The 20,179-nt window shown below is 36.1% G+C and overlaps 1 protein-coding gene across 1 annotated transcript; it reads left to right on the top strand.

Annotated features, from left to right (window-relative positions):
• The first annotated feature begins 216 nt into the window (after positions 1-216).
• adam9b (ADAM metallopeptidase domain 9b) lies at positions 217-20,144 on the top strand. Its single transcript, XM_079594980.1, has 22 exons — positions 217-355; positions 1,422-1,519; positions 1,604-1,680; positions 1,760-1,820; positions 2,036-2,112; positions 4,074-4,257; positions 4,345-4,407; positions 4,501-4,572; positions 4,724-4,893; positions 8,081-8,171; positions 10,418-10,548; positions 11,312-11,483; positions 12,662-12,751; positions 13,168-13,363; positions 13,529-13,634; positions 15,257-15,437; positions 15,733-15,819; positions 15,970-16,075; positions 16,176-16,317; positions 17,890-17,986; positions 18,284-18,330; positions 19,525-20,144. Exons 1-22 carry the CDS (start codon positions 301-303, stop codon positions 19,580-19,582), a joined length of 2,361 nt encoding a protein of 786 aa, XP_079451106.1. The 5' UTR covers positions 217-300; the 3' UTR covers positions 19,583-20,144.
• Positions 20,145-20,179: the final 35 nt, after the last annotated feature.

Below are 20,179 nucleotides of genomic sequence, written 5' to 3' on the forward strand. Positions count from 1 at the left end.
TTTCAATCCTCTGATTAAACGCTTTTTGAGTAGGCTATATATAGCTGCTTAACACCATATTTAATATTTATTTATTTATTTACTAACTTAGGCATGCTACTTAATGAATTACATGCTATGAAATAAATCAGCCAACAGGTTTATCTACATCCCCATCTTTATATAAAATCAATAAATAGCTGATACGGCCTGAATTCGAGGTAACTTAGACTAATAAGAGAATGTCGCTCCACCTGTCTGACTGCTCGCACGCCCTCGTTCGCGCTCACCTGAGACCAAACGTCAGTCCAGAGAAACATCATGACGCGGCATATTTACTTCATTCTCATAATCACAAACTTCGCGATTTTCCCAGGTAAGACAAATCCGATCATTTAGACTACTTGTTGTTTTCATACTGTTTTGACTAACACACACAATGGAGTAAAAAACTAAACAATCGTCGTGTTTCTCCGACAAACTACAACACTACAAAAGTCTGTATTGGAATATTAATAGGGAAAATAACATATTGATTGATAGTTTTATACTAATATATAACTAGGTTAAATTACTTTAGTTGTGTTTTGGTCTTGTTTAAAAATAGCTAGTAGCTAATATATGGCGAACACAATGTAGCATATCACTAAAACTGATACTGACTGCCTAGATATGGCGATGAGTTTGTAATATTTTTTTTATGTTTTGAAAGAAGTATCTTATGCTCATAAAGGCTGCATTTAGCCAAAATAAATAGAATTCTAGTAAAGTAGAATTTAAACATTCCTATTTGAACTTAGTTTTAAATGTATTCCTGTGAAGCAAAGCTGATTTTTCATCTTAGTTACTCCAGTCTTCAGTGTCACATGATCCTTCAGAAATAATTCTATTATGCTGATTTGGTGTTGAAAGTTATTATTATGAATGTAGAACACATTTGTGCTGCTTAATATTTTTTATGGTAACCATGCATAATAAACTACCATTTATAATTTTGGGGCAAGTATGATCTTTAATAAAAAAACAAATAAATAAACACTTAAGATTGATAACAATAAGAACCATTATTAATAATTGAGCACCAATAATAATTGAGCATTATTTCGGAAAGATCATGTGACACTGAAAATTGAGGTAATGGCTGGAGAAAATTCAGCTTTGCCATTACAGGAATACATAACATTTTAACATTTATTAAAATAGAAAATGCTTATTTTAAAATGTTATAATATTTCACAATAGTACTGTTTTTACTGTATTTTTCATCAAACAAATTCAGCCTTGGTAAGTAGATTAGACTTTTTCCAATAGACAATAGGCTTAAGTTGAAGAACTCACAAAACCCATTTCTGCAAATGATCAAACTTTTTCCATATTTAGTTAGTTATTAAGATATTCTTACTGTTGTGTTTATCTGCTTCTTTTATCATATACCTTCATAGTTCACACCACCTATGTGAAGAATTCTGATGTGGTCAAACCTCAGCTGGTTCATGAGCGCTGGAGGAGAAATGCAGACCCCTCACACACACCTGCACAGGTATAAAGCACTATTGTCACATTGTCTGGAAGTAAGTTATGATGTTGTTCTCTACCTATTTTAAAATGATGTGTCTGATTTCAGGATAGACATGCTGATAGCATCACATACTCAGTCAGGATTGATGGCAGTGAACGTTTACTGCATCTGACAAAGAACACGTATGAACTTCGGAAGTAGTTTGGCTGAAATGTCTTTATTTAATGATGAAAATTGTAATTTGATCTCTTATTTCCACAGAGAATTTTTATCGAAGAACTTTGTCGTGTTTTCTCATGACGCACAGGAGAAAGGGAAAGTTGTGAGAATTGTTTTTCTGTTTTATTACCACCTACTTTAAATATACGTTAGCTTGGTTCAGAATGAGGAAATGTGAAATACTTTGTCAATAGGCATTGGTCATCTGACCTTGTAATCATTTAGTCATGGTCTTTTTATGGTGACCATTAACCAAAATATTAACTTTGACAAATTATTTGAAAACAAGCTGTACTAATACTGGTGGTTTTGTTCTAGGAGCATTGTCACTATCAAGGGTATGTGGAGGGATATGAAGACTCTCTCGTAGCTCTCAGCAACTGTGAAGGTCTCAGGTATGTATGCTACTTACTGTACACTTTCACTTCATAAAAAGCAGTCATACCAGTTTTTTGGGTGCCACATTTTTCTTTGCAAGGCAGCTCTGTATTAAAACTCTTCCTCTTCATATGCGTAATTTGCGGGAGAGACAGGTGGGACATGTTCCCAACACTTTTTGACACTTTTTGAGTGCTCGTTGCCGCTGTAATGATCAGTGGCGGAAGGCAACAGTGTTTTCTTGGCGCTCATGCACACTGCGCAGTCTTCACACAGATGCGCTCTTCAATCTATCGCTCGAGGCTGTTGCAGAGAATCTCCATTCATTCGGGTGAAATCACAAAATCTAAATGCACACAAACGTGTCCCTGCTCTTGATATACAATCACTGATCTTGGTTTAAATGAGAGAAAAAAATAAGAAACTTAACAAGGGTGGATTAGGATGAAACTATCACATTAAACATAAGTTCTATGTCAATACATAAAACTCGGTGTACTAATGAAATTGATTTCTGGACACCATAATGGTATATTTTTTTTTGTGCATTTATTATTGTACATTTATACACACACACTCCTGACCAACCCACTTTTTAAAACGGTTACACCAGCACTCTTCTTGTTTTTCTTCTACAAAATCTTCACAAAATAACTAAAAATGGCAAAAACATGAATTATTTTCAAACAGGTTTCCTGATCACAGGCTAAAAGTCCCTCCTCAAACTCACACGATTGGTTAAGCCAGAAATTAACACGTTGGTCATTTAAACATTCAAATTAATGTTATGAAAAGCAAATACTACATTTTAGAAAGTATTTTTTAACATCCAAAAAATAATTCAGCTTTAACCTACAGGCTCCATTCAGGTTTGTCTTCTTTATTTTATTTATTTGCATACTTGAATGGTGATTGGTCTGTTTTTTCTTATATACATCTAACAATCTAGCTTTCTTTAAAATGCAAAAATCATTTCATTTTGTGTTGATTCTTGAATCTAAAATATAAACTTAAACATTGACACTAGTCAGTGCTATTTATTTCTAGAAGTTAGAAATATGAAAGGTGTTTCATATCTACAGTAGTTAAGCTAAGCTAGTGGCAGATACTATTTGAACCTCAGTGTATGTAGTACATTGTAAAACAGTATGCTATATTAACACCTTATTCAGTGTATATGGTTATGTTTATTAAAATCCTAAATGAATCCTACACTTACCCCCTACCCCTAACCATATTGAACCTGAAGGTTCAGGAAGGGAGCCACGGTTTTGAGCGTGGTAACAATATGAGCTGCACGTGGAGGATGTTGTTCAGATATTACATCTATTTTAAATTATAGGCCGACTAAATATTTCCACTTTTGTGAAGATTTTCTTCTGAGGTGATATGTGATGGGAAAAGAAGTTGAATGAGATCTGAAAAAACTCTGGCCTCTTCAAAAGCTACACATTAGCAAAACTTTCTGCAAGATTTTATGGGCAAAAAAACGTCCATTGTCAATAGCGTAGATATATAAAGCACAACTCCCTCAGAAGTCAGTTCCTAACCAAGCAGCTTTCGGTTGGTGAATGCAGCGAATTTACGTGAAAAATTTTAACACTTAACGAAAAGCTGCATGGGATTAATGCATGTATTAATTTCCACCCTCACACAAACTCCTGATCACACTGATTCCTGTTGAAAATACTGGATTTCGGCCACACAATTTCACAGAGAAATGGTAAATGTGATCGCACCATTATTCTCCACACCAGACTGGTTTCTTTAGTAATTATGTGTGGATCAACCAGCCATTGGTGGTGTAAATAGCATAAATAGCCTTATCAAACAAGATGGGCTATTTGCACAAAAAGACACTCCGTTACATATATAGTCACTTTTAATAAGAGTAAGAAAAGTCATATCAACTTTTTATGTTCAATGTCAGCTGTTACTTGTCAAACATTAGGTTGTAACGTTATACACTGTGTTTCAGGGGGGTCATTCTCATCGGTAATGAAGGCTATGGGCTGGAACCCATCTTGCACTCCAAAGCCAATGAACATCTCCTCTTCATGTTGAAGGACAGTCAGTCAGAGCCATTTGTATGTGGACTGGCCAATGAAATGTCTCCCAGTGAGGACCACTCCCATTACGCTGACATGTCCATGTTTTTACGGGTTCGAAAATATATTGTATTGTCTTAAAAATTTTGATGTTCTACAAACGCAATATTTGGTATTTCAATGAATTTGTTGAATCCACAGAAAAAGCGAAACTTACCTCAGACCAAATACGTGGAGTTGGTATTAGTGGTTGACAACCAAAGGGTGAGTTTTAGCCATTCAAAGTGTTTTTGGAATAGTTTTTTTTCATCATTATATAGTTGGCTGATTCTGAGAGGTGTGTTTATCTGTTCTCAGTATGTCAATAAAAACCGCGACAAAACTGCTGTGCGTGATGAGATGGTCCAGTTGGCTAACTTGCTTGATACGGTGAGAATTATAGCTACGGATAACGTTATTGTTAGGATAAGCCCAACCCTAACCTCATTCAATAATGTGTTAAGACTGTTGTATTGTATTTCCGAGCCTTTCTTGTGATGATGTAATGAAATATTCGTGGCTGTTTCTGTGTGAACCCTAGTACTACAAACAGCTGAATATCCGGATATCATTGATTGGCTTGAAGATCTTTGACAATGAGAACCCCTTCAGTGTGGAAGGCAATGCCGGGGACGTGTTGGGCAGGTTTGTGCAGTGGAGGAAAACAGATCTGTTACCTCAACTCAGGCATGACGTGGGGCAGCTCATTGTGTAAGTACTACTATCACATCTTGTAGCAATAGCTGTTTTTTCGATTCATTTTTTCAATGAAATGTTTGTTCATTCTTGAGCTGCTAGAATGTGGCTTTGGTTGTTTTCTGAAGACTCCCCCATCTAGCATTAGCAACCCAGGCTCATTAGATGTGCCTTTGGCGACATTTGTGCAAAATGATGTTCTGTTGCTTCTTGCATGTTTCGCAACACTTTTAAAGTCAAATGTCCACATTGTCCAGTGAGTCAGCGCCAGCGCAATTGCCAAGAGCAGAGGCTTTCTAGCATTACTACTTTCAGCAAGTTCATTTTAGCTACTTTTTGTTAGATAGATTTAGAATTTTTCCAACAAGTAGCGGTGTAGCGCTACAAAAACGACATTTAATTTAGCAATTTGACAAACTTGCAATGCATTGTAGCAGCGCCGTCGTTTTATTAGATCGTAAACTAAAATTGTGCGTTACCATCATCTATTGCATCTTGCAGATTTAGAGTTTGTCTGATAATTATGTAAAGGACGTACAGGAGTGGGTTGATTTTTCACAAGAATCAACTAGTAAAGGTTATACTTTAGTATATAATTTATGCAAACCAAAGAATAAAACACTGTCTGCGTCGAAGACTTAAAGCATATACAGGTGATTAATAGCTTTTTTTTACATTGATTATCCTGCTTTACTGCACTATTTATCAAGGGCCAGATTTATTAACAGTTTGCACCAGTGCAAACCCTTTTTTGGCATTAAAAAAAGTTACTAAAGAATTTGCGCCATTGCGCTGTGATTTGCACTATTTGGTCAATCGAAGAGAAAACTAAATTGCGATATAGCTTAGTGTGCTTATCACATGGCAAAGGCTGTGACCATAGACTGTATAAAACAATGGACGGATAAGGATAACTGAAAATGGTCAAAGAGGCGGGATTAGCTGAGGTGACGTGACAGCTAACAGACAGCAGACAAACTGGTAGGAGTGACGGCGAGGGCAATCCACCTGTCCCTTAAGTGACCACACCCTTAATTATGCAGAACTTTAAGGATTAATATAATTTAAACTAATGAGTTAGAAAATAATTCACCCCCTTCACAGTTCTTATTAAGGGCAAAATTATATAGACCAAAACCACTTTTTGTACCAGGCTTTAAACATATTGTTTTCCGCTGTAAAATTGGGCATTTTAATATGGGGGGTATATGGGATTGACTCGCTTTTGCAGCCTGTCTCTAGTGGCCAGTCAGTGAATTGCAGTTTAAGTCACTTCCGTGTTGGATTCAAGAGAGGTTGCCACTTGACTGTGACCTTATAAATGGGTTGCTGTGGGTTTCAGAATGAAGCACGCTGTGTTCACGCAAGCAGCTCATGATTCGCGTCTCAGAGCGGCTCCGTTCACATTAAATGCTGCGAGCTCCATCAAGTAGTGTCAATGTCGCTAGCTACTGTTTGATTGTAACTTGTAGTGTAGCTAAGTACTTTTTCAGAAGGGTAGCTTGACTGTGTCTTAACTACATTAACTTATGAGTAGCTTGTAGCTTGTCAAGCTACAATTTCAAAGTAGCTACCCCAACACTGCGAATTTTCTTCTGGATTACATTTATACTACAAACAATCATGCTATATTGAACATACTTTTTTAACAATTACAATGCAAGTATTTATTCAAAAGAAGTGCCTACTCAGAGAGTATACAATTTAGGTGCAGCCAGGGTAAGTGAGGCTGCGTTCCACTCCACTTTTAGATACGCACTCGCAAACTTCCATAAGCACTTCCCCTTGGGGGAATCCCTGCTGCCATTTTGAAGTGCGTTCCACTTCGTGAAGTGGACAAGGGAAGTTTATATGGACACAGACCCTCGTCCCCTAGATTTTGACAGAGGGACCGAGTCCACTCCGATGTACAGTTCAAGCAGCTCTATATCAAATTCAACTCTATATCAAATTCAAATTCTATATCTAATTCAACTTGATTGTGAACTCACAGCAGATCGTGCTTAAAGGGTTAGTTCACCCAAAAATGAAAATAATGTCATTAATGACTCACCCTCATGTCGTTCTAAGCCCGTAAGACCTCCGTTCATCTTCGGAACACAGTTTAAGATATTTTAGATTTAGTCCGAGAGCTTTCTGTCCATCCATTGAAACTGTATATACAGTATACGGTCCATGTCCATAACGGTAATAAAAACTTCATCAAAGTAGTCCATGTGACATCAGTGGGTTAGTTAGAAGTTTTTGAAGCATCGAAAATACTTTTTGGTCCAAAAATAACACAAAATAAGACTTTATTCAGCATTGTATTCTCTCCCGGGTCTGTTGTGAATCTGCGTTCAGGACTCCGCAGTGACGCTGCTGACGTAAGACGCTGATGACGTGTTATCTGGTGCACCCGAGCTTCGTTTACAGTCTGAGGGAGACGCACGCTATATTCAAGCTATTCTACATTGTTTGCGTGGATATCATTTTTTTAATGGTGCGTAAATGTGCATGTAGCGGATGAGACACTTTTACAGCGTGCGTTTCCCTCAGTCTATAAATGAAGCTCGGCGCACCAGATAACACGTCATCAGCGTCTTACGCCATCAGCGTAACTGTGAAGGATTGACAACAGACCCGGGAGAGAATACAATGCTGAATAAAGTCTTATTTTGTGTTATTTTTGGACCAAAAAGTATTTTCGATGCTTCAAAAACTTCTAACTAACCCACTGATGTCACATGGACTACTGTGATGATGTTTTTATTACCGTTATGGACATGGACCGTATACTGTATACAGTTTCAATGGACAGACAGAAAGCTCTCGGACTAAATCTAAAATATCTTAAACTGTGTTCCGAAGATGAACGGAGGTCTTACGGGCTTAGAACGACATGAGAGTGAGTCATTAATGACATTATTTTCATTTTTGGGTGAACTAACCCTTTAACTGAAGTGTATTATATATTAATTATTTTGCGGAATCATTAAAGCCAAAACAGATTACAATTTAATTTAGTGCCTTTATGGTGCAATAAATGTTTTTGTAGATTAATACAAAACTTACTGCAATGTTCAAATTATTTACAGTTTAAGAATGTAGTCTTTACCATTTAATTGAATTTGTCTTGGTTCTCAGAAATGACACCAGATGTCATTGACATTAGACCTGTGTATGTTCTGAGTAACATGATCTGTGTCTCTGTTTATTAAAGAGGCCGTTCAGGAGCGTACCCTGATGGTGTGCTTGGCATGGCCTTCGTGGGGACTGTCTGCTCTGCGAATACCGGCGGAGGAATCAATGTGGTTAGAGCATTTATACTGCATCAGTCATTTTGACTATTATACTGAAACTATTGATTATGTTAGAATGCTCTTAAGTATTTTGAAGCCTTCAGGGGTGATAGTTTTCTGAAAGCAGTAATCTAAAACCTGCATGTTTTATTGATGGAAAGGCCTGCCAGAAGGAAGAGAAGCAATTAACCCTGAAAAGTCTATCACATTTGATAATTTGTACTTTTTATTTATTTTAGCAAGTAAAAGGCATTTTAGTATTATTTCACATCCTCCTTCAGGTCGTGCTACATGGGTTTTTTGCGTTGAAATCTTATGAAGTAAATGTCAGAATAACTTGTATAGTAATATTTCAAGATGAACACCTACTGGACTGAAGCAACATGGGTTTACTTAATTATTCATCCTTTTTAAAAAAATGTTTTAATCATGATTACAATATCAAATATGATACATCACGGTTCAAAGGAACTTGTATGTGTACATCTATGAATCATCGTTGTATTGCATTGCATAATATGTTTTGCCTCACACAATAAAAACTACAGAGCTTGGATAATAAAACTAATAATTTAAATATTGTCTTAATAAGACATCGTATTTGGAGATACACGTAGTGTGATGACAGCTGGTATTTAAATGCATTGTATGCAAGTAGTCTGATATGTAAGGGATAATGTATAGCAAGGCGGTTGTTATAGCGAATACAACCCCGACAGGCTGATCGGGACCCGACGCGAAGCGGGTCTTGAATCAGCCTGAAGGGGTTGTATTCACTATAACAACCGCCTCACTATACATTATCCCGCTTATTACATGGCTACCTACCAAATAAATCAATAATTTGACACAAAATATTGATTTAAAAAGGAGTTTATTGATTTAAAAACGATTGTATTGCTTCCGGTAAAGAACACCGCGTCCATGGCAACGCTCTGTTTTAGTGGTGGGCGGTATACCGGTTCATACCGAAAACCGGTGTATATTTTCGTTACGATATTAATTTTTAATATACCGCCATACCAATGTATTTAATTACACAACGTTACGCTGCGCGACACTGTTACAGACGGACCCTTTACAGTGTTGCGGAATTATTCTACAATATTCACTAATGACAGTAAAATAGACCATCCATTATTTCTTGAGTATGAGCTCTGTATTGTCACTATTTCATACTATGTGAGCCATAAAAGCCTGATAATCAAATATGATACTCAACAAAAAACATGGTTACACTGTATTTCAATGGTCCACTTTAGACTAACTAACTACTATCCAACTATAAGTAACTTTGCAACTACATGTCAACTAACTCTCATTAGACTATTAGTAGACTATTAGGTTAGGGCATAGATATATACACTAGATGTCACCTTGGGGTTCTAAGCATGCGTCAACACCGCCGCCATCTTGGAACAGGGGTCTTGTCATAGGAAGTAGCTAGGTAACGCTGCTATCTCCGCCTGTACTTCGAATTCATGTATAATGCCGGATTTTTGTGCTGCGTATGGCTGTTCACACGAACGAAATATGAACTAGGAAGAATGTAAAAAAAAAAAAAAGTCTTCTTTCTCTGGACATGTCTGACCGTTGGAACGAACCAAAAAAACTAGAAAATCGCATTCATGACGATTTATGGTGATTTTATTTCCGTTAGACCTTTGCCTACATTGACGCTGATGCATTAAAGAGGAGGGGCTCCCCTGTTCCATGATGGCGGCTCTATTGACGCATTCGTTCCAATGAACTGCTGTAGCCATGGCGACATCTAGTGTATATATCTATGAGGTTAGGGTACATGCAATTGCAAAGTTACTTATAGTCAGTAGAATGTGTGTTGGGGGACCATCAAAAAAGTGTAATTCATGTCAGGCTTCACAGGGTTAAATATGTTAAAATGTGACCATATCAAGCTTATATTTATTTCATTTAATTGTTTTGATTGTCTATGCCAGGGGTCACCAAACTCGGTCCTGGAGGGCCGCTGTCCTGCAGAGTTTAGCTCCAACCCCAATTTAACACACCTGAACCAGCTAATCAAGGTCTCACTAGGCATACTAGAAACTTCCAGGCAGGTGTGTTGGACCTTGTTGGAGCTAAACTCAGCAGGACAGCGGCCTTCCAGGGCCGAGTTTGGTGACCCCTGGTCTATGCTGTCACATACCTGCCTCAGATACATTTAAATGTAAATACTTTGCCAGCAAGCAGACTCTAATCTCATGTCTCCTTTGTTTTTTACTGTTATATCATCACAGTTTAGTAATAATACTAAGCTGCAGTCGTTCTCTACGGTGGCTGCTCATGAGCTGGGACATAACCTGGGCATGAGTCATGACAGTAACTGTGACTGTGGTGGTGGGAGCTGCATCATGGCACCCACTAGCAGGTCAGTGAATGTTGTTGTTTCATAATATCAATCCTTCATTCGTGCAACTATTTGTGTGAATTGTGTCTTTGGTTCTGTGGAACACTAAAAGAAAACATCATTAAAACATCAAGATTTTTTACTTTAGTTTATCTTCCCTTTTAAGTTTAAGTATGTTAAACAATACCGTTTGTTAAAAGTCATACAGAATTACAACAAAACCAATGGCCATCTTTGACATGCCAAATAGATTTTATTTGATGTTGTTTTCTTGATTAATAATATTTATAATAATTTAAAGTAAAATTAAATTCTAACATGCAATCTAGATCTGTATATACCATAAGTGTCTCTCCCCATTTTTTAAGTTGCTGAATATCCTGTTTGACTCAGAAATGCATCTGATTATGAAAGTAAAATGGAGAGGATTTATTGTTGACTTTAATAAAAAAAAACAGGAAGTTAATTTGTAAAGCGCTTTTAACAATACACCTCATTTCAAAGCAGCTTTGCAGAAAATGCATGAGTCCACATTACTATTTAGAGCGATCTGTTATCAGAGGTAACTGTCTCAGTTATGTATTCAGAAATGTACAAAATCACAGTTAGCGAAACATTCATTAATATAAACAATGTAATAATTGAATGCAGAAACAATAAGCTTATTGAAGTAATGAATACTTGTTTGTTAACAAATGATTATGACATTTAGTAAAATGTAGCAAACTTCTTGATGTCCTGCTGTCCTTGATGTGTTTGGCGTTGTGTTTGGGTGTGAATGTAGTGGGTCGACTAAATTCAGTGACTGCAGTGCGAAGGATTTTGAGAGGTTGATTTTGCGAGGCGGTGGGGCGTGTTTGAGGAACCCGCCCTCTCAAGACAACATCATCACAGTGCCCAGCTGTGGGAACGGCATTCTGGAGAATGGAGAGGAGTGTGACTGTGGCACTCCTAAGGTATTTTATTATTTTTTTTACTGGAAAAAATGGCTTGCTGTTTCAACGGTATGCAATCAGAGCTTCAAGGGATTTTTTTGTTTCCTTATCAATATTCAGAGTTAATAATTAATTATATTTCCAATGTCTTCAGTTTCCAGGCACTATTATACCAAAAACTATAGACACAATTTATTAACCTATCATAAACCTTCCAGTTTTAGTTTTTTTTTCTTATCCAAGTGTGCCGCACACATCCTGAAAAGTGAAGCCAAAACATTTCGATCACCCCCTTGGTGACTGGCTGCGGTTATAGATCATAAACCCCGCCTTCTCCATGTAATCAAATGGGATGTGAGCCAAACACACAAAAAAATCTAATTACACTTCAAATACATTTTTCCCTAAGATGGTTTCTGTCATTTTAGGTAGTTATCACTCTGATGTATGTTGTTGTTCAAGTGTTCGGTTTTCGTACAATTTTAATATTTAGTTTGCAAGTTATTTGATCCCATAAAATAGGGTGTAACGTCATTGACAGATGTGCTAGTGATTGCACATCTGCAGGACCTTGATACCTCAACCTCATGATCACTACTGCGCAGACTATGGCTCCAAATGACATCATCAGCGTGACATCATAATTTTTTTTTACAGTCTATGTTCTCATCACAACTATGCATACGACTATTACATGTATAATAAGCGTAGTCGTCACCAATTAATTGTTTTAGACAAGAGTGTAACAGTCAACATGAAATCGAAATGTATTTGTGCATATTATTATAATTATTAAAAACTTTTTTTAAATAATATTTGATCAAGTTTGCTCCACTTTGAACATGTTCCTTTTCTGCTGAAGTTACTATAGAAGTGTGAGCAGGAAAAATAAAATTTAACCAATACCATACTAGCTCGCTTTACAAGATCTAATGAAATTCTCATGATGGATACATCCATAAAATCCATTGGATCAGAAGTTTAGTGGGTTTTGATTGTCATTTCATGTTTTCTTTAGTGTGACCTATCTAGTTTCCCCATTTGTTCAACTGTTTATTTAATGTTCATTGATCATTTGAAACCTAAAGGAAAGACAAAGCCACTTTAAATCTTAAAAATTAAATTGATTTGCTGTATGACACACTACAGACCTTTTCAGTCTGGCTGTACTGAATGCAGTCTTTACTGTTGTGTTGCAGGACTGCAATAATAAGTGTTGTAATGCCGATACATGCACCCTCACTAAGGGCTCGGCCTGTGGTGCAGGAAGCTGCTGCGAAAACTGTCAGGTCAGACCCCTCATCACACACACACACACACACACACACACACACACACACACACACACACACACACACACACACACACACACACACACACACACAGTGATCTAGCTTTTTAAATGTGAACATGCTAAATACTTAATTTTTTTAAAGTAATTACCGCTATAACGGTTTACCGCTATACCGCGTTAATTTCTTGCTTTTCAACCGCGGTATTTGTGATGTTTGAGTTGGGAAACTAAACTAAAGTAAATAATTATTTGAAATAATTATTTATTCGGCTTCTATTAATTTACTTGTACTGCAAAAAAACATAGTCATTTATGAATATCTTATGGTCCAGTTAAAAATATCTTGACTAGATACACATTATATATTCTTATAAGAAGTGAAATGAGAGAAAGACCTTTGAATGTGAGCAGATCAATGTAGCCGGCACACTCTGCAGACCGTCTGTCAACACCTGCGATCTGCCGGAGTTCTGCGGTGGAGTGTCTCCATTCTGTCCTTCAGATTTCTACACCATGGACGGCATCCCTTGTGCCAGTAACACAGCCTTCTGCTTTGAGGGCCGCTGCCAAACATTTGAATACCAGTGCAAACAGATTTTTGGCTCAGGTACTTCTCATTGTAGAGTTTTATCTCAAACATACTTGGGCGATCATGTGTCACTTTCTGTCGTACATTATGTGGCCAAGCATCAGATGACATGCTGCGTTTTCAAAATGTTATACAAAGCTTGTTTGGTATGGTTGAATTCATGTGTGATGTTCTTCTCTGTAGAGGCAACTAAAGCAGATGATAAGTGCTTTAGTTATGCTAATACTCTTGGCGATATGTTTGGAAACTGTGGAAACTCTGGGTCTACCCCGCAACGTTGTGACGTGCCGTGAGTACCTTATTTAATTTTAGTTTTACATCTTTAAAATATGCCATCATGGTTGGTTGGTCATTAAAATAAATAAAAAAATTGCAAGTATTGTATTACATGTCTCTGCAAGTATTGTCTTAAACACAATCGTTTGTGTCTTAAGTGAACATAAACCGTTGAGAAAGAAATTGGATGTGTATCATTATATTGGATCCATGCATTCAGTCTTAGACAGCAGCAGGTGTTTATAGGTTGCTGTCACTTTAAGTCATTAAGTTAATCAAACAACAAAATACAGCTTTAACAAAGATTAATCTATACTTAATTAATACAGTGAACACTACGGTGTTATTTTACAATTAGTCCTAACTATTACATGTCTGTACCTGAATACACTACAGTTAGACATTACATTATTGTAACTTTGTTATATTGTATTTATCAAAGTTTGTAATTTGTGTATTTGATCTTATTTCTTTACTGACTGTTCACTTGCCTTTAATGTTTGAACTTTATTAGTTAGGCTAGTAGTAGTTTTTGCTGTGGTATAAACATTTTTTATTTCATTTAAAAAAAAAAATTTTTATTAACGAAGCAAATACAAACAAAACGGGTACAATGTAAAATCTTACTACAGACCCACAGAGCATATCTTAGAAAATAAATACATAAAAGAACAGAAGAACATGGAGCATGTTATAAATGGCAAAAATGGCATTTACATATTCAAAATAAAATAAAACAAATGGCAATTATTCAATAAGATTGATTATAAAAGAAGCCAGTTTCTCTGCATTCTTGTTATTAATCAATAATAAAGAGTTATAAAAAAGTTTCAACTCATTCCTCCAATGAGTAATGTTAGGAATTGTCTTGAAAAAACGACATTTATGAATGAAATGTTTACTTAACAAAATTTCATTGTTAATGCCAAAGTCATTGTGATCATTGCGAAAAATACCACATTTTATATCATTAATTGTTAGATTCATCATCTGAATTGCTGTGGTATCAAAGTACTTAAATTGTGCTTTAAGTAGTTACAAGTCCCCCCTCCCCATATATATATATATATATATATATATATATATATATATATATATATATATATATATATATATACATATACATATACATACATACACACATACATACATACATATATATATATATATATATATATATATATATATATATATATATATATATATATATAAAAGTTTTAAATATTGTGTATATATATATATATATATATATATATATATATATATATATATATATATACACACAATATTTAAAACTTTTTAAATGTATATGTAGTCAGGGACAGAGTGCAAGCATATGTGTGTGTAACATAATTGTGCATTTTAATGAACAATACTTTTTGTTAATTGTCAATTAAAATAAAAGTAATAATAAATAAAAAAATCCATTTTAACTCTATTTTGGCTTTGTTCAAATTTTTGTGAGTATATCGTATTGTGAGATCAATATTGTGTATGGAACCGAATTGTGACATCAGTGAGACATGATATTAACCCTAACTATTGGTTCAACGGATAACAAAACTTTGGATCATATTAAGGTTTTTGATCCATGGATCAGATAATTTTTTATTTATTTATTTTGTGTCTTTACAGAAACGCTATGTGTGGGAAAATTCAATGTGTATTCGACAGCAGAAACCCACCGAGAGGAGCGATGGTCAGAGTAGTAAAAATAGAGGACACAATCTCCTGCATGACTGCTGACTTCGGCCTGGGCCCAGATGTGCCAGATCCAGCCTATGTCAAAACTGGCTCGGTCTGCGCTCCTGGAAAGGTTAGAATGGAGAGGATTTAGAAGTCATTCGTTTTGTTGGCTTATTATGTAGGCTTTTAAACTTCTACCTGTATTGGAACATTTCAAACATAGTCTAATAATATAAAATAAGACAAATAGCTTGAATGAAAGCAATACTAGCTTATGATTATAAATGGACACTAGAGCCAATTTTAAACTGTATTCTCCATAATATGTACTGTTGGAGTTGCTTTTAAATTTGAAACTCTCATTTTATTATAATCTGTAACTTTTATACAAACAGTTGAGTCCTATATTTCTCTTTGTCTCTCAGGTGTGTTTGGACTTTACGTGTGTGAATTCTTCACTTCTGGATCAGAGTCAGAAATGTGACGCCCAGAGAAACTGCAACAGTAATGGAGTAAGTTACTAACTACTTTTTTTTTTAAATCCATGTTCTTGGTGTTAATGTGAATCACTGCAAGTTCCACCTACTTGTAGAGACCAATTTAACTAAATAACCAATTCATCAAGTCTCACTTTTTTTTTATATTGTGTGGTTTTCACACAGGTGTGTAATGATCAATTTCATTGTCATTGTTATAATGGCTGGGCTCCACCCAACTGTGATAAATCTGGCAGGGGAGGAAGTATCGACAGCGGCCCGGCACAGATTGGTAAGAGCACACTCATACTGTCTCACTCTCTAAACAAAAAAAACACACAGTGACACGTTTTAATGGTTACCTCATCACTTTAAAAACTCTTTCTTTTTAGATTACTCCCTGAGAGATGGACTCTTGATCTTCTTTCTTCTGGTGGTGCCAATTTTGGTGGTCATAATAATCGCTTTGCTCTACGTGTTCAAAAGAGACAGTCTCAACTGCTGTATCAAGGGTTGCCAATCCAGACACAAAAGGTCCATCAATTGCTTATGCCAGGAACACACTACACAATTTTCACCATTTAGTTGCTGTTGTGTGCACATTACACAATGGATTACCGTCAGGGGTCACACATTACACAGAATTCCAATAGGAAGAACTCTGTCACATTCTTGCAAAATGTAAAAAAAAAATCCACAAAAAGAGAGCAGAGTTTTTAAACATTTATAATACAAGCCCTCGTGTTTTGCTTGTATATAGAGCTGTCACTGTAATACTTATGAGCTCTGACACATCACTGTCCTTCACTGACTTTACCTTCCGCAACTGTCTAGATAACGTTGGGTGGGTATGTCAAATCTTTGAAGTGACTCCTGTGAGCGCAGAGTTGTGACAAAGGTTGATCTACAGTGACGGAGAAGTCGCATTTATTTCGATATGACCGTTCAGGCTGCGTTTGCTATTGCAAAATATCTGACCTGTATCAGATTTAGGACCACATATGGAAGTGGCCCAAATCAGAATAGAAAAGATCAGTTTCCATGTGGTTTGTGCTGGTCACACAGTCATGTGAAAAACAGATTTAAGTCACATAAAGGACATAGCAAAAAGGACATAGTCTATAGACATGCGCAGACAGGTCCAGATATATGGATATCTCACACACTTTTCTCAGATCGCATCTTTGATAATACACACTATGCGATTGCCACTCAACTATTGAATGAGCAACAATCTGCCTCCGATTCGGGCATTTGTTGGCGTTTTCCTCAACTGTCGACGAGTGAAAATCAGGGCTAAAATCGTGCAGTGTGTACCAGGCTTTATGCCATTTATTTTTATGCCTTTTTATGCCTCATAAATCTTGAAACATATGTCTTATGGTCAATCTTGAATGTTGTAATATGCAATATTTTATTTGTAAACAATGGAGGAAGTTTTACATTTTAAGACAGAGAGGGTAAATCACTAAGAATGAATTATGCATACTTGTTTTTTTTTTTATTTGGTTTTTGTATTATTTTCATTCTTTTGGCCCCTAACTCACAAAAGAAATTAGAAAAAGCAGGTAATGGCGCAAACACGGCCACAAAAATACTGCTGAAGCAATTGTACAGAAATGTGCCCACAATAGCTGAAAGACAAAATGTTCAGACCAGCAACCCAAGGTTTAAAAATGTTTCCCCAAATATTCTGCTGCTGTGATGACTAGAAAACATACACACCCCTTTTAAATAAAATCCACTAGTACTTTTACCATTGCTTTCTGTGGGAAGGATAAATACGTCATGGTAATTGCGACAAATAACATTGATGTTTGTGAATTTGGCATATTCCATAATAAGCCTTATTTGAATAGAAAGGAGGCATGTTTGAGCTGACTTCATTTGACTGCCTGAATTAATTTAAATACACGTATCACGTAGTTCCTGGTTGAGTTGAATTGTGAGTGGCATTAAAAAAAAAGATCCAGATTTTGCAACTATTGCAATGTAACTGATTAGTGAATTCACCCAGAGACAGAAAGTTCATGTCAACAAACACAAAAATCAAAAATGTTTGAAAATTGTTGTGAAATCTTCTGACATTTGATATTTTCACAACAGGTCACCGAATGCAGCAAATGGTCCTTCGAATGCCCGGTCACATGTGGGGGCAAACGGCAATACAACAAGAGTGTCTACTCCACAGTCAACGACAAAGGTTCAAACAGCAAACCACTCACACAGTTCTGCCATAGTGATGAAAATGTGTTAACCCTAACAACAGAAACACTGATACACACAAGCTCTTCTTAGAGACAGCCAGAAACGACTGATGAATTGATTATGCCATGCTTTCATTTCAACAATTCCACTGTGTCCTGGAAAAGCACACAAGTTACATTAATAAATCCTCACTAAATAAAACTTAATTTGGCATTTTTTAAAGGTTAATAGTAAGTCAACTTCTGCCGATCATCTTAATAGTAACTTTGCTCTCTTCATTTGTTTCTTTCAGCCACCTAAACCAACACATCCAGTGAATACCTCAGTATCTACACCAAGGTAATGTCACTAGAAATATCTAACCCAACCTGTTTTTTTGTGCGTTCCATTGATTTATTTGTGGTGTTTGCCAAGGCAAGTGACAGACCTGTAACATTAAAGTCCCCATGAAATCAAAATGGAAGTTAGTATGAATATTTTAGCCTTAAGGTTATCTATAGGCTAGTGTGCTCCAAAACAATGACAAAATTCGCATTTAGAAGATATAAGCATTCGGACCTTACGGTCTTTCACTTCTGTCAATTTGGATGACATCATTCTGCACTTTAGCTTCTCATCAGATTTTTCTGTCCAATCAAATGCTCTCTAGAATTTGAAACATCCCGCCCCCACACTATAAATAGACGCTGCAGCTGAAATCGGTCACTAGTTCACACATTTACTATTTTCTATGGTGAATGGCACATAGGGCCAGATTTACTAACAGCTTGTGCCAGCGCAAATCCTCTTTTGCCGTTAAAAAACTACTGTCAGGATTTACTAAAGACACGCAGTTAAAAATTAGCGCTGAAAAGGCGTGGACAGGGTTATTTTTGCGGCTGACCTAATTGGATATGCATTTGTAGGAGTTTCCCTTTCATAAGCAAAATTTATGGGAGAAGAGGATTTAAATGAATGACGCAAGGTAACTTACTAAGGTTTGTGCTAGTCAATTTTTTACTTTATTACATTATTTCCCGCCTAAAAAAGCACGTCTTAAACCAGACGCTACCTGGTAGTTTGCTAATTTGCCTGGTTTAGTAAATCTGGCCCATAGTGCACTAAATCGGGAACAGTGTAAATATACTTTCCATTGGGAAAGTATTGTACTGTATGTCATAATGTCAGTATCAGTATTTGCTTTCTACCATGCACAAATAAAAATGTCACTGAACTTTTGCTGTGTAATTGTAACAATGAGCACTCAAACCAACAATTACTAAAAACACACACAAAAACTGAATTTGCACAGGCACTTTGCACTAGTACAACCATTTAGAAGACCTTAGTTACCACATAGTAAAACCCTTGTTTTGCACTGATAAGTTCTGTTCTGGCAAACACCATTTACTTGAAACAATGTGGAAACAATCTAGTTCATATGTACTTAAATTGGAAAATGTTCTTCCTTTTTAATAAGCTCTCTCTCTTATTTAATTTGAGTACAACAATGTTTGAGATTGTCATCACCTGATCTGCTTTTCAACATTACAGACAAGGGCCAGGAGTCCCCAGACCGATCCCACCCAGACAGACCCAAGTACCAGTATGAAGGCAAGATGTTGGACAGGTTTTTTTTTTTTTTTTTTTGTAAGAGAGATGTTTACTTGACCCACTTTTCCAATGAATTTGTCAGCAGTAAACCTCCAATGGCTCTGAATTGTTGTTACCTTTTCTATAAATTGAAACCAATGAATGACCAAAGCTGTTCTGAACTGATCAGGAAAAAGTATATGCTGCTTATTGTAATTTAAAAACAAAATGTTTACAGAGATTTATCATTCTTTTCCCACGTTGAGCGATGACAGTGTGGACTCTGAACACACCAGGCAGTTGTTCATATTTATTGTCTTTGGGGAGATAATTAATCTCCCCTAGATTAAGCTGTACTGTAATCATGTGAGTTCAGTTCAGGGATTTTGTCTATTTAGTAACATTCACTGCTTTTTCACCCTTTTCTTTCTTTCATAAATAATGTAATGTTCTGTTAGCTATTTTAATACAATTATTTTGATCAAAATTGTCACATTTGTAATTTTAACCCCAATATATGTATTTTATATGTATCATAAATGTCAAAATGAGAATAAAGTATATTCTGTATTTAAACTGTTAATCTCTTGCACTGGTCTCAGGCTTTAATACATCA

This window comes from Phoxinus phoxinus (assembly GCF_949152265.1).
Source record: "Phoxinus phoxinus genome assembly, chromosome: 21".
In the NCBI taxonomy this organism is placed as follows: Eukaryota; Metazoa; Chordata; class Actinopteri; order Cypriniformes; family Leuciscidae; genus Phoxinus; species Phoxinus phoxinus.

Coding starts and splice junctions, on each gene's coding strand:
- adam9b (XM_079594980.1), top strand. CDS start 301: ATGACGCGGCATATTTACTTCATTCTCATAATCACAAACTTCGCGATT. Junction 2,113..4,073: donor AGCAACTGTGAAGGTCTCAG/GTATGTATGCTA, acceptor ACTGTGTTTCAG/GGGGGTCATTCTCATCGGTA. Junction 15,820..15,969: donor GAAACTGCAACAGTAATGGA/GTAAGTTACTAA, acceptor GTTTTCACACAG/GTGTGTAATGATCAATTTCA.